At 40.1% G+C, this 15841-nt stretch overlaps 1 protein-coding gene across 1 annotated transcript in view; it reads right to left on the bottom strand.

The window, feature by feature from the left end:
• ADARB2 (adenosine deaminase RNA specific B2 (inactive)) overlaps window positions 1-15841 on the bottom strand; it is a gene marked incomplete at both ends in the record, with an annotated part of 289606 nt that overhangs the window by 38859 nt on the left and 234906 nt on the right. The window contains one exon of the mRNA XM_079538144.1: window positions 13528-13642. Within this exon, the coding sequence (XP_079394270.1) occupies window positions 13528-13642 (115 nt within the window). The remainder of the gene's footprint in view (window positions 1-13527; window positions 13643-15841) is intronic.

The following is a 15841-nucleotide window of genomic DNA, read 5'->3' as shown; positions in this document are numbered from 1 at the left end:
TTAGGAGTTATTTTATAAGGCCAGCAATCTGTTTTTCTTATTTTCTATTATTCTGTTGAGCATCAGAAAGGAAACAAAAAACTGCAGAGATTTTTCAGGGTTGGGGCCATGTTCTCTCATAAGATCCATAGGCTGGATCTAAGAAAACAGCAGAGCAGAGAAGGAAAGAATATTGTAAATGTAAAAGGATGGTGTTGCTAGTAATGTATATACCAGGAAATGATGCCAGAATTATCTTACATTTATACCAGTATGATAGCTCCATCGGTAGTCCAAAAAGTTTGGTATTATCATGGCATTGTAGCATATGTGATACGTATGGGGAAGGTATAAGTAGATTGAAAGTTCAGTTAAACGTGTCTGATCTTCTGGTCATGGCAGTCTCAGACAGAAGTCATTTTTGGTGCTAGTGCAACAGTGTACATCTGTGCCTGCAATTTCATCTCTCATTACGTTATAGTTTGGCCATAACAATGTACTTGGCAGCATTCAAATGGAAAACCACGAAAAATACCCACGAAAGTTGAAGCTGTAAGATGTTTGCCTCCATGGGAGAATGCAATAGAGAAATTAAAATAAAAAGTGTTTGTGTTTATCCTGGTTGTATTACTAGATACAAGGTTGAAGTGGATAAATTGTTCTATTTATACAAAGAAACATATTTATACTCTCTACATCAGAATTACTTTGGTGCTTTAGGGGCACTGCCTTCATGAGAAAAGTAATAGGTTTAGATCAGATTGATGCCCATCTAGTTAACTGTGTCCTTTTCATGGGCTAATCCCAAGCATTTCATGAGGCATTATACTACTTTCATTGGTGAAAAGACTCAGGTTTGTTACTTATTTATTTAGAAATGTTCAGGGTCTTATTTTCTACTGTACAGTAGAAGCAAAACAGCAAGAAGCAGTTCCCTAGTGCAGAAACCCACAAACCCTACCTCTGCCTTCCTGAACCTGAAGAGCTCCATTGATACTACTCAGAGCAGTGAGAAATGATGCTTCCTTCCTTTATCCTGACTTTCTGATCCTTTCACCTTCTGAAATGTGCCCTTCCTTTTCCCCTTTCACCTTGCACTGACTGTACCAGGCTCTGCAAACAAGAATGAACCATCTACAGAAGTTATCCTGCTCTTCAGTGGGTATACTTTACTCATTCCCTATCCCCCGATCAGTCCAGTGATTTGTATGATGAATTTTAATATTTCAAACACATTTTTTCCATAAACAATCTTTTTTTTCTATCATGAGTGCATGAGGATCAATGTGTTCAGTGTTTTCTGTGAGGTTTGGATTTGCTCACAAGTGAAAAAGTCATACGAAGGCACCCAACACATTGATGAATGAGAATATGAATAACATGAATACCTCTGTTTGTTATCCTAATGAATATCCATACAGTAATAGCAAAGTCTGCTCAGAATGTTAGTTCTTGAGTGAATTAGCTCCATATGTTGGCTTTCAGTGACACAGGGCCCAGCAGGTAGTCATGTGCAGACACGGCCTGGCAAGGTGTATGTGTTTCCACATCACTTTGATGTTGATGTTGCCCAGGGCTGGAGTCAACAGTTTCCAAGAATCTGCAGAACTGGTCTGAGTGTTAAACATTAAAAGTCTCCATATATTTTTCATTTGCAATGACAGAAAATATAACCCATGTTCTTCCGTTTTCAGAAATACCCACGAGTTATGTATCACTATGAAGGCACTCAGAAACACAGGTGTACATGACTTATGCATCAGCTCTGAAATATTTACACCTCACGGGGGATCCAAATGGAGAAAGTGATCTGTGACCAATATACCACTGCTCAACACTACATGTGAGAGCACTCTGCATTGTGAGAAATGTAACCAACAGCCTGACAGCTTCATGATATGTTTTGGGGCATGTATGTTAATAGGTTGTTCTCTCACATGCCTTATTTTGTATGTGCATAGATTTGGAAGTTTACCCCTGTGAAATGCATGATATTGCTTTCAACGAATGTAGGGGGAATTTGTCTCTGAAAATGAGACATAGGATTCTCGGTTGATGGTGGAAAATTTTAACACTGACTGATCGCATTGGCATTTTAGGCAGTTTTTCCAGCTCTCAAGTCTACATGTTTACTTCAGTGATTCAGAATTAAAGAGATCTTTCACATCTTTGTCTATCTTAAAAGAAAAAAGTAATTACCAAATCTTTGTATTAATACTGCACAGAATCATGAGATTGTAGGAATTGGAAGAGATTTCTGGAGATCACCTCGTCCAACCCACTGCTAAAGCAATTCCCTACAGCAGGTTGCAAAGGTAGGTGTCCAAGTGGGTTTTGAATATCTCCAGAAGGAACTTCACAACCTCTAAGCAGCCTGTTCCAGAGCTCTCTAACCTTCAAAGTTTTTTCTCATGTTCATAGTTTATTACTTCCTAATTTATTTTTCCTGCAGAATAATTCACATTACAAAAAGTGATTTCTGTTTGCAAGTATCAAGTTACCTCCTAAACATTGATTAATTTAACGTCTAAGGTGTTAGACGTACATAGAGCTCATCTTTAAGCTATGCTGAGGAAAGCATTGGGTGTGATAAAATCCTAGCTCTAACCTGGCACTATCAGCCATATGCCATCCTCTGTGCTTTGGAGAATGCAATAGGATATAATCCCAGAGCAGGATGATTCTCACCAAGATCCACATTCTTGCTGAGGGAAGCCAGCCTGAGACTAAAGACCCAGGAATCTCACTGTGTTCAGATGATTTGACAAACAAGGAGAAACGGGCTACATTATTGTGACCTTAACTCCTGACCCATTGATTGTTGGAGTACATGAAGCATTTCCTTCCCTCACTGCCTTGTGTGAAAGTAATGTTTGAGAAGACATTAGGCTAGAAGCAACTAGGTGAGCGATTTATAACACGCACTGGCATTAGGTTTCTATTATTTGCCTAAAGACTCTTAATAGCTTTCAATTTGAAGAGGAAATGGAGCAGGGGAAGGAAAATTGGGGAGCTGTGTCAGTGTGTAGGCTGGGGACTGGCTACCACTGTGTTCACAAGGAGAGCAGGAAGAGAATTTGCCACCTTTTCTTTTCCAAAATGGCACCAATTAATTAGTTGCAATATAGAACAAAAATACAGTCATAAACGCCACTCTCACTCTGATGGCAGATCCCATCTGATGACCTGGTGAGGTAATGAATTCTCCTGGTGCTCTCAAGGTCAGGCAGGCTGTGTCCCTTCTCACAGCCAAGGGGGGAACTCAACCCCACTCATACACATCTTTTTGTGTCAGTGATACTCCAGGCCTTCACACCACAGCTAAGCAGCTGAAAAGCAACTTGCTTTTACCACAGGCCACCAGCGGTGGGATTCATTTCAGCTATCTGGACTAACTAGATTTTAGATATCTGTACCTGAGCTAATTGCAGCAAACTCTCTTTACAGTCAGTGGAGAGAAACTTTCCTGGGAGGTGATTCATCTGGCCTATTTTAGGTAGTCTGAGTTACACCTCAATAATGCCACTTTCTCACTGTGAACTCCTAAAACCTGTAGCCATCCAGCAGCAGCACAGTTTTATACATTGCAGACAGCTGCTTGTGGTAAGATTTCTCTTACATACATTCATTCATGAATCAAAACTTCCCAAATCATGAAAGGGTCAGCAAGGTAAAATCAATGCCTTTTAATTTTGTTTTTTCATAGAACCATAGCATTGTTTGAGTTGGAAAGGACTCTTAAAGGTCACCTAGTCCAACTCAATGAACAAAGACACCAGCAGATCGACCAGGTTGCTCAGAGCCTGACCTCTAATGTATCTATGAATGAGGCAATCTGTGCCAGTGTCTCACCACTCTCACTGTAAAAAAACTTTTACCTTATATCCAAACAAAATCTACTCTCTTTTACTTTGAAATAATTTCCCCTTGTCCTATCTCCGCCTTTAGCGGGCTAAAGAATCTGTCCCCTTCCTTATGGCCTCCCTTTAGATACTGAAAGGCTGCAATCATGTCCACCAGGATGAACAGCCCCAGTTCAGCTTGTCCTCATGCTGAGATGTTCTATCCCTTGGATTACTTCTGTGACCCTCCTCTGGACATGCACCAAGAGGTCTGTGTCTCTTCTGTACTGAGGAGTCCGCATCTGGATGCAGTACTCCAAGTCTTGCAGCACAGAGGGGCAGGATCATCTCCATTGGCCATGCTTCTTTTGATGTAGCCCAGGATAAGGTTGGCTTTCTGAACTGCGAAGGCACACTGCTGGCTCCTGGTCCGGTGATCCACCAGTACCCCCAAGTCTTTTTCAGCAGGGCTGTGCTCGATCCTTACATTCCCCAGCTTGCAGTGATAGTGAGGGTTGCATGACTATAGTGCAAGACTTTGCACTTGGATTTGTTGAACCTGACGAGGTTCTCCTGGGTTCGCTGCTCAAACCTGTCTCTGTCTCTCTGAATGGCATTCCCATCCTTTGAGTGTGCCAGCCGTACCACACAGCTTGCTGTCATCCGCAAGCTTGCTGAGAAAATCAAAATCTTTCATTTTCTTTTTCCTACAATAATTGATAATATATATTTTTGATATTTATGTCAATATAGCCATATTGCTCTGAGCTGGGCTGATACACAAATAAAGCAAGCAATACTGTCTTTCCCATATGATCTCCCAAAATATCAGTCTTATGGACGTAGGGATTGAACAGATTGGTTCAGAAAGATACTGACAGAAGAGACAGTAGGCAAGAAAAGTATGTAGATTTACTCAGCAAATAAGTTTGATATGGAGAACTGGATGACATGTTATGGACTACAGTTACAAGCTCAGCCATGGTCATAAAAACAAACTGTCTGCACCCATCTGTTTCCAGACACAGCTCTACCAATAAAATGAGAAGCAGAGTTTTGGCTGGTCTAATTGATGTTTCAGCTGACTTTAATAGAATTGCTCTCACTTCTAGTATGCTCTGATCATTAAGACCTTCCATAATACAGAATTCATAGCCCTGCATATTTATGTGTTCGGAAAGGAAAATCAAAATCAGTAGGTAATTGCAAGAGATGTTGACTGCTACCCGCAATCAGCACTTGGTGACACAAAACTTGAATCGCACCTGCCCTACATTGGAGAACTTATTTCTGTGAAAATCAGTGGGCTTAATTCACATTGAACAGAATGGAGTTTGTAACTGCTAATGCCAGCATGCAACTGGGATCACACTTTGGCTTCCCAGCAGCTGGCACAACACGGAGAGAAACATCAGTCAGTGTGTACGTATCAATTTCGCTGCATGTTTTATACCCAGCTAGTGGTAATGAAATCTATCTTCTGTTTCAACATGACTCTGTGAAGACAACTTACTGCCTGGAATATATTCATTTTAAATTGGAAAAAAAAAATCAGAAAAATCAGGTGTGATTAATTAAAAAAAAACCTCCACCTCTTTTACTGGGTTGGAGACAACTGACACAAAATACTGTGCAGTGAAAAGGAAATCCAGAAATAATGATGGTGTAACATCAGCTCTTGTGAATAATTCATGGGGTACAATTTCATGTTATTTTAAATGGTGCAGCTTCTCTCTTTGATAAGCAATAATTTTGTATTCTTTCTTTACCTTTTTAAACAAGTCAGTCAAAAGGATTGTCTACTGTTATCTGCAAAACAGTGTATTTGGAATAATTTTCGAGGCAGCTTAATAGACCTCTGATCACAGAGGAGTTTTTTTTAATCCCTTCTACTCACAGCTGAATAAGTTCAGGTTTCCGTTTCAGGTTTGTTCATGGAAAGATAATTTTTTGATGCTACATAGTCTCGACAAGTCCTGCATTGTTTTCTGCTATCTCCTTCCATAGCAGCTCTACCATATCCACAGAATGGTTTCAATTTTGCAATAGGAGATAGTCAAGATATGAAAAGGCATTGGCATAGGAAAACTGCTCCTAGGGACGTGCCAGGGGTGCATGAGCACTCCAGGACAAGCCCCTGAGCACCACCAGGCTGCAGACAGGGGCCACATGCAAAAAGCTTCTGCAAAAGTGCCAAAGGAACTCTTCTCCCTGTGCCCTCCAAAATAGTGCTCCCTGGAAGTTTTAAAGAATCATACAGATGTGACACTGAGGGACGTGGTTGAGTGGGCATGGGGTGATGGATTGGTGGCTGGACCATATAATTTTAGTGGTCTTTTCTAACCTTAATGGGCCAGCGATTCTGTGAAAACACCAGGAAATGCACACACTGCTCTGAAAAGGAGCTGAAATATTTGTCTTCTTCAGTTGTCCTTGCTTAGGGGTCAGTCTATGACTAGAAGTGAAGGATGTCTTCACCTATGTCCATCAGTCTGGACTACTTCCAGCTGCCACATAATTTGGTGATGCTCTACATCTCCCTCTCCTGAGGTTTTAAGAAGAGTGCTATCAACACATGGTGAAATCAAGAAAGCTAAGGCTCAAGAGACATGGGTGCGTTGCACAGCCTGCTTTGCCCACAGGTTGTGCACTTCCATCACAGGGAGCTCTGCTGTTGCCAGGTCTGTGCAAGGAAAAAAGAACACTCACTACTCCAAAAAATGGACATGCAGCCATATGACAAGAAGTCATATGTAGGAATACAGAGCAGGTACAATTTACAATATGCGTTCAGCTACTAGCAATATGAATTTGCCAGTCATAAAGACTGCAGTACTAGAAGTCTGAATAACAAACACATGGCTAACAAATAGTAGGAATATAGCAGTTGCCAGCAGTGGAGTTAAAGATATTTAGAAGTGTAAGCGGAATGTAGAATTTGAAATGCTGGAGCTATGCAGGGATTCCTTTTTCTGCTGTCAAAATACTGTGGGCTATGCGAAAGAGAGCATGTTGTTTGTTTCTGTGGGAGGAGCAGGTACAGAGCGAACTGCTGGTGGGTAATCCTGCTGAGGGCTGTTGTCTGCAGGGCTCCTCATGTTCCTTAGACAGAGAGTAGGGGCAGACCACTCTGCCACTGGAAGCTAGGCATCTAGGCCCATGGTTTTGTATGAAAATGGCCATGCCTCTTCTTTCACAGCTGGGAATGCTCAGCTTCCTTGTACCACTAGGCACTACTTTGTGAACAAAGCCCAGGTCCAGTTTGACCAGAAGAAAAATTCCTTTTTGACACAGGATGGCTTTAAAAAGCTCAGTCAGATCTCTTGGTCAAAGAGCTCTTGCACCTAATTCATTTTGCAAGATGCTCCTATGCAGGTCCTTCCAGTAAGTCTCCTTTCCAGCCCAGAAAAGAGCCCAGGTGGAGGTGAATCAGAAAACGGGTAAAACTGCAGAGGGCTGCAAAAAAGACTGACCTAGACAGAAAGAGTGCAAGAATTAAATGTGAAAGCCTTTTCTAGGCAGTGCCTGTGAAAGTGATTTAAGTGCCTACAAATAGCTGAAGGGTACAATCTCCAAGGAGAGGTGGGTACCAAATGCACAATTAAGGACAGTGTGACTGAGGACCTTGAATGAAATTGCAGGAAATAAAAAACAGCCCAAATAACTGGTGAGAATGATTAACAATGAGGTCTATTAGACTAGAATGCTTTCCCAAGGTAGTGTTGAAAGCCATGTTGGTAATTGATTCATTTAAATCTAGATCAGAAAAATGCACTCAGGAATGCACTACAGGGAGCCATCTTGTACTTGCAGGGAAATGGACTGGTCTCTCCCAGTTCTCATTTCCATGGTCCATTTCTCTCCTCTCCTTAGTAGACAGAAAGTAGAAAATCCCATCAGATCTGCTTCTATAAGGAATGAAAGGAGATGGTGCTGTGCTTGCAAGCCCCAGTGTGTTCCCTTCCCTTCCCTTCCCTTCCCTTCCCTTCCCTTCCCTTCCCTTCCCTTCCCTTCCCTTCCTTCCCTTCCCTTCCCTTCCCTTCCCTTCCCTTCCCTTCCCTTCCCTTCCCTTCCCTTCCCTTCCCTTCCCTTCCCTTCCCTTCCCTTCCCTTCCCTTCCCTTCCCTTCCCTTCCCTTCCCTTCCCTTCCCTTCCCTTCCCTCCCCTCCCCTCCCCTCCCCTTCCCTTCCCTTCCCCTTTCTTCTGGAGGACAGGAAGAGGGGAGGGTCAGTGGAGACCTCCACATGCTTTGCCCCATATCAAGTCCACGAGGACTAGACTAACAGTGGCAGAATCAGTGTTATTTGAGGGTTCTTTCATGTGAGTGTGAACATAAGTTCTCTTCAGGAACAGCTATGTTGCAACTTACAGATAACTTCTAATTTTAAAATAAGTGAATCGCACTTTCCTTGCCAGGTTCTGCATACAGGTATCTGTTTCTCTAAAAAATGCTGTGCCACTGATATCTAACTATTAAGTAAATTGACAGTCTTCTGTGCTAGTGGGATCCTTAATTACAGTGAGAAAGGCTGAAATCCTGAATACAGATTTTGGAAGGTAAGTGTAGAAGAAAGTTATTCTCAAATGTTCTTTTCTTAAGTATACTTTCATTTTGTAAATCTTCCCAACTTTTTTACTGGGCCACAGAGAAATCCAGTCATTGATGTCCATAAGCTTTTATATATTTTAAATGTTAATCTTTCGGATCAGATGCATTGTTTGTGTTGGAAGTGGACAATGTCCAGTCTGACTTTCCAGAGAATAGAATGAAAATCTGAACTTCCCAACTTCTTGCTTCTTATATGTAGGGACAGGAACAGAATGTCTGCTTTCCATTTTCATATTTTGCAATGCATAACTCAAAAACAGGGCTTTGCCTATATCCAGGTTTTGAGAGATATCAGTTGCTATATTGTTCAGAAATACTGTTTAAAGGTCCAGAGGCAGTCAGTGATTTGGAATGAAAGGATCAATGTCTGTGAAGAACCAGCTGCTCTGAAATGGAAACCAAAGCAACCAGTGGGCACAGCAGGGATGGAGATGTCAGCTCAGGAGTGCTTCAGATGCCTACAGCTTTTGCAACAGGTGGAACATGGGGGATCAATTGTCTCCTCAGGTTGGGTCATTCTACCATGGGAGTTCCTAAACCTGCAGAGAGAATAGGGCATTCTCTCATATTCTTGTTGGATCTCTGCTACCAAACAGCTAGGACAGATTTAGGTTAGACCGCAGCAGCAAGGAAGGGCTGGAGTGCTCACCTTGAAAAGGGAAGCCCTGCTTCTGTGCTGGTGCATGCATTTTTCTAATTTCTGTTTAATATAAAATATATAACAAGGGATGGGGAGATGACCTTAAGCCTGTTTTTTTTCCCCACTTGGTGCAAGAAGTAGGTTGTACAGTCACATCTTATCTCATAATTTCTGTCTCTAAGACAATATATCTTGAGCTATTTTCTGCTCCTTAGCACCAGTTTATCAGAAGAAATGGAGAAACACTGTACCACCCTTGTGAGGAGAGTACTTGCAGCAGTACACTTAAGCCCACGTTTTGAAAGAAGTGGTGAACTGGTGGAACCACAGTTTGAACCTCATATTGTCCTTTGGGCTGGAATTTGGAAATCTAAATCTATAGGGTCACAGAAATCCCAGTATGCCGATTGTAAATCCAGATCATACAATGTGGAATAGAATTGCAACTGTGGAACATGATGTTCTAATTGAACTCAAAGGTACTTAGAGACATTCTGAAGATTATTGCTTTAAGGCTTTTAACAACTGAAAAACAGTTTTCTGAGAACCACAATGACATGTATGGTTTCTAACTAGATAGCTATTGTTTCAAAACGATTCAGGAAAACCCAGCATCTTGTGGGGATGTGTCAGCTTGGGCACATATAAGCAGTGAATAACATTTCCAAGCATGACAGATGAATTTGGGCCACCTCCTTAAGAGCATCAGGAAGAAGAAGCTGAAGAGACCTCATGAGGTTTTCAAAAACATGTCAGCAGTTTGGGCACCCAATTTCCATGTCAGAAATCTAAGTCTCACTGAAAACCCATGTCTCAGGAGAACACAGGTGCTTAGTATCCATTTATCCTGCATAGTATCCTATGCAAATGGGTCTGGAAAGCCTGAGTTCCCCCTGTGAATGTCTTCTTGAGGGGATTAGCCATGCTGTAACTCATTCAGTTCCTCTAACTGGTTTTTGGCTGCTTGAATTTAATCTGGAATGGAGCAGATTGATTCTCTACACAGGGTCTGTATTTTCTACTGTATTTTACTACTTTCCAACTTACTACATAAGCTAAAGAAGGGAAGGCAATTGGACATCAATATTCTTGATTGTTCTTAGATGTCAGGCTTTATGAATCTTAATATACTGTAAAGATCCATGGAGACATATTGTCATCTTTACTTTCTTTCTGTTATTCCACTTAGCAATTATTAAGATCTGTTCCATGAGGTATAGATGATAATTTACCACCTTTTATCACAGCATGAAATTGCTATTTAGGGCTCTTTTGTCCAGTTCATCTTTATTTCATACAAGATAACTGAAAAGACCTCCTAGTTTGCTTTTAACATCAAAATGATTGTCAGACTTTTTTTTTTTTTTTTTAAAAAAAAAGGATAGAAGAAGAGAGAAAATTGAAATGAGAAATCAACTTATAACCTCTTTCTATGAATGCCATGCTCCTGTGAAAATGACTGAACTTTCTTAATGCTTCATTTTTAACAGAAGGCATGACAAAAGATTCCTATTGGTATTTAAACTGCTAAGATTTGTCAAACACAAATGGGAAAATAGTGTTTAAATAGCAGTCTCCTTTTGCCTATAGTAATTATGGGAGGGTTCCTTAGCAAAAATGACCTCAGCAATCAGCACTTTTGCAATGAGCAGCAGGTATTCTTTACTGAATTCATTGATTTCATGTAGAACACAAATGTATGCTCATATTTTTTCAGAGCTTGCAAAGGCAAACTCTGTCAGTGATGTGGATAAACACTGTGAATTCCACCTGCATTTAGATCGCAGCACTCAGCATGAAAGATGAAATATGTCTCCCTCTATTGGCGGTCATCGATATTTCTCAACACCCTTTCCTCCTTTCTCTTGATCTGCTGTCTTTGTCTTTTTGTCCTGAGTGTTGCCAACTTCAAAATATAAAAGCCAGTCCCTGGAAATAGTGAAGAAAGGGCTGGTATGAACATTTGGAAGAAAGGCGTTGTTCTGAGAACCTTAGATCCCACCAGAACTGAATAATTCTATGATTCTGTGACCACAGACTACATCTAAAATGTATAACCATAAATGACCATAAGAGACATCTGAAAAGTCAAATTTAGTAATTTTTGAGAGTATTTTAAAGATAAAGTCTGCTTAGCAGCAACCAGAAAAACTGAATATGAGACAGAAAGTCAAGACTGAGGACTTTGTCTGATTCACAGTATTCTCAATTAACACACCTGAATCATTCTGGCAAAAAGTGTTACAATCAGTTAAGTTGGTTTTTGACTTATTATCATGTTTCAATTACTATATTACATAAGAAAACATCACATCAACCAGTGGGATAGTTCGCTCTCACCTTGGTAAAAATTTTGAAAGAATATATTGGTATCTACTAGTCAAAAGTTACTTTCACAAAAGGTATTGATATGTTAAGTTTCATCACAATTCAGAGCAAAAGATATGCAAATACATTGGACTGCAATGTTTTGCTGACTAGATTTGTTACTGTGGAACATTCACAGCCAGTCAATAACACCATTTTCTACACTTCTCCCTCCCCCTGCTTTGGAATCTGCCCTGGGTGCCACAGCATAAGTCAATTATAGAGACCAAATGTAGCTCCCCGGTTTCCCTGGGAAACTGAAATGGAAGGAAAAAAAAAAAAAAGTCAGAGTTCAGGAAAAGAAAACCAATCTAGCACAATTCTGTTTTGTCTGTAGAGAGTTTGTATTATCTCAACAGTAGTTACCGCAGAATCACATTGTGCTTTTTACCAGCTTTGTCTGAAAACCCTACAAGCACAGATAAATCTGTCTCTAGTTGAGATTACGTAAAAGAGAAATAAAGGCAAAAATAAATTTTTTTTTTTTTTTTTTTTTTTTTTTTTTTGAAAGAGTTGTTTATAATACCAAACACGATTAGACATTACCAGATTTGTTTTCACTGGTATCATTAGTATGTTATTTTCAGAGATCTAAGTTTTCTGCCAGATTCTGTGTTGAAAACATGAGAAATCTGTACATATTTGATTCTGTGATAGGAAAAGAGTGTCTGTGCCATATTTGATCAGTTCCTTGCTCCCTTTGGGAAAAAAACAGAGCTACAAAGCTACAAGTTTAGTACAGGGGATGACACAAATGGTGAATTATTTGTCATGCGATATCTGGCAGACCTTCTCAAGTTGGAAGTAACTCAGATCTTCCTGGAAAACATGCCAAGATAAGGCTGTTCTTAGCTTTGCATCTTCCATGAATCACTTTATATCTGTGATTCTACTTCTTAGGCTCCACAAGACTAGTAAGGTATTGATGAACTGGGTAGTTGACAAGTTGGGGGAATTCATAATAGGATATTCAGAGTTAAAACGGAAGCCTTGAGAAAAATGGTTTATGAACAGAAGTACAATTATACTTTGTCTAAAGATGACTAAGAAGAATGCGAAATATGAATGTATAAAAACCCACCAAAGGCATGGGACTCATAAAAACATAGTGGGAGGGCTCTTTCTGGATTTCATTGCTCACTCTTATCACATCAGAAAGAAGAATAAGTTACTCTGCACAGAATTTGTATCAGTATCTGGGCTCTGTGGTTGGAGAAGACCCAGCAGACAATCCTGTCTCCATCCTGCTGCCTCGCAATGTTCACAGATGTTCCTGTTGAGTCAAGCTAATGTAATTGTTAAAAAGAACCAGAAAGACAAGCCTGGATGAATTATACATGTCCTTCCCCTGTGAGCTTATCCCTTCATTTCTAAACTCAGACCACCACTCCATGTGTCTGAATGAGAATGAAGTTTATGGCAGCCTCTCTTCTGCTGGCAGCGTCATAAATACCGAGGTGCCTGCATTGAGGTAAGCTCGCAAAGGAGGAAAGGCCATTTATGCAACAGTTTCATCAGTGAAATAAAGATTTCTGTATGGTATGTATCCTTCAGTTAACTCTTATCATGTGTGAATATCAAATTTTGACCCCGTTGATAACTACTTCTTGTGGTCAGAGAAGTGCAGAATTAAAACTGTGCATGCTTTGGGTTTCTTTTCTTTGGAAAGAAACCAGGCTGAGATTTGCTTTTACTGTCAGTCTGAAACAAAGTTTAAAGTGGTCTTGTACAAACAGAACTCAATTTTTCCAAACCTTAAAAAAACCCAGTTAATAAATAATACAGCCTTGTTATTGATAACTACCAAAACCCCATCTATTAGAAAATGCAAAATCAGACAGGTCTGCATTTTGTCCTGTAGACACAGAAATGTAGGGACATATTTATGAATAAATCTTTACCTCTGTTGCCAATATTTTTTGTGTGAACCTACTTGAAATGTAAATATTTAATGCTTCTTTTCTCTGCATTACTATTTATTGTTCTGTGTGGGAGCAAAGGCATCCTTCAATACCGTGGACTAGGTAAATAATGTATTACTTAGTCATGAAAAATGCCAAGGAAAATAAATGAGAGGATAGAATATCTTACCTTTGGTCATCACAATTCCTGCAAGAGTTTTGTGGCGTGCATGCATGGAAGTGAAATTGTCTGTCAGCTCCTGGAACTTCTGTGTAACCATTTGGTACACGGAGTCCGCAAAGTCCTGAAAGACACAGTCAGAAAGAATTCTTTCACTTTCTTTGATTGAAGCACCTGGGCGTTTCTGCAGATTAATCACCTGCTGTCAACTGCTGAGAAGTTTCTTTTAGAATTAGACACCACCTACTTGAGCAGAGATGAAAGGAGCATCTCTTTTGACTGCCCTCAACCCCCTCAGATTTGGCTAGCGTGAGGTTCTAAGGCCAAATGAAGTGACTTAAAAATAAGACCCGTTTTGACTAGGATTAATGGTAAAGGGACTTTTCTTGAGCCTCCTGCCGGTTGGTGGAGGATCAGTTCACAGAATATGTGTTGGTCCTGTAAGAGATGAAGAGGTGAACATCTGCCCCACAAAACCATGGAGATGTGGGTTAGATATCACCAATGTCAAGGTTTACTGTTTCTCAGGATTTTTATTGTCAATGAATACTGATGAAGGAAAAATTCCTTTAGGCCACTAAGCCTTAGAGCTGAGCTGAAGACTGGGTTAGAGGTAAGGTGTCAAAAGACTGAAGTAAAGGTGAGTTTTGATGATGAGCTTGTACTGAGGTAGAAGCTAGTTACTGAAGTCAAACAGGGTAAAAAGTCTAAGTAGCGAATTCTGTAAACTGCATGCAAATGTGAACCTAAAACATCTGAGGTGCTCCTGAGAACACTAATTCTTGGAATTGTTTCCCTGAAAGAAACATTTAGTATCTTTTAATTCACTTAATCTGTTCACTTTGTTTGGAGTCTTTCAAGCATACATTAGAGATAAGTCACAGGAATGCTGTTCATGAGCATGAGTTATTCTCAAAATGCTTTGCCAGTCTAAGCATAAAAAAGTAAGATACATAGGATTTTAAATTTGAGCCATCTGAGCTTTCAGGTGAAACCAAGCTTAGAAAGAAATCCTTCTGAGGCCAGCTCCTGGAGACCAGAGATTAGTCTGGGGTGCTGGCTAGAGACCTGCTGTAGTGTTTGGTCCCAAGTGAGCAAGCCTTTGGTAGGAAAGGTGTCTTGACCAAGCAACAGTCCCTGCTATTCTTCTGGGGTTGGGCTAAGCTCACCTGGGATGATGTCCTGTTATAATGGGTCTGCTTGTAGGTGGGCTCATGGCACACAGGGATAAGATGCTGAGGGTGATATTTAGCCTCCCTTGCCCTGAAAGCTCCATGGTCATGCATAAGTAAGGAAATATATCTAAGAAGATTTATGTATTTTTTCTTCTAAAACTACTAATTGTGAAAACATCGTGGTGAAAACATAGTATTTTAACTGGGAGAACATACAAATGTTTTTTAGAGAAAAGCAGATTCTAATTCACCAATATTTTTGGTAATACTTGTGCCACTGAGAGCCTTTACAGGCTACACACCATATGTTTCCACAGTTTGTTGATGAAAGTCAGCTTAATTTTTAAATATTATTACAGAAAAATACATATAAAAATGAATTAAATAGAACACAACAACAATTAGGCACCTCCTTTCCATAAAACCTGCAATATTTTTTTCTGTGGACAATTCTTGCAAGTGATTGTAACTTGATCAAGTACATAAAGATAGGATTCCTTTGACATGACAATTTTTCGTTGCTTTGCTAAGTGCAGCTTTCCAAGGTGTTGCTCTTGGAAACAGCCATTTACCCACAAGAAGGAAGACAGTTTAATATAACATGGAGTAAAATGTGCTGGCTTGTTGCAAAAAAAGGAAAGAGGCATTTAAACTCATCTGTGAGATACATGCAAAATTCTACACTAGAATTAGATGAAAACTAAGAAAAATTATCGAGAACCGTTTGACAGTTCCTAAATGGAATTTCACTTTGACTACATTTAAACCTCTTCTAATCTAATTGTCCACAACCACCATGTGAGCGAGGCATTGCTCATACAGTGCTTCTGAAGGATGAATTTTGGGTCAATTCTCATTTGTCAAGCATCAAGGCACCCTTGTGATATAAATGCAATTATAGCTGCTTTACAGATGAATGAATGAAGGCACTAAAAGGGTGAGGGACTGGTCCAGGGGAATAGCATGGAGCAGGGCAGAGCCAGGTGTTCTGATTTATCGACGTTCTGGCTATGCGCTCAGTGCTGGAACACTGCCTGTCTTTCATAATATGAAAGTTTGTTTCTAACTTGTTTTCCCTACTGGAGAGTGACTTCATCCATAACAGAAAACTAAAGTGTATTTGCAGTACAGATATAGCTGGGTCCCAT

This window comes from Tetrao urogallus (assembly GCF_951394365.1).
Source record: "Tetrao urogallus genome assembly, chromosome: 7".
Classification (NCBI taxonomy): Eukaryota; Metazoa; Chordata; class Aves; order Galliformes; family Phasianidae; genus Tetrao; species Tetrao urogallus.
Note: the sequence above shows the minus strand (reverse complement) of the source record. Positions and strands in the feature narration are given on the sequence as shown.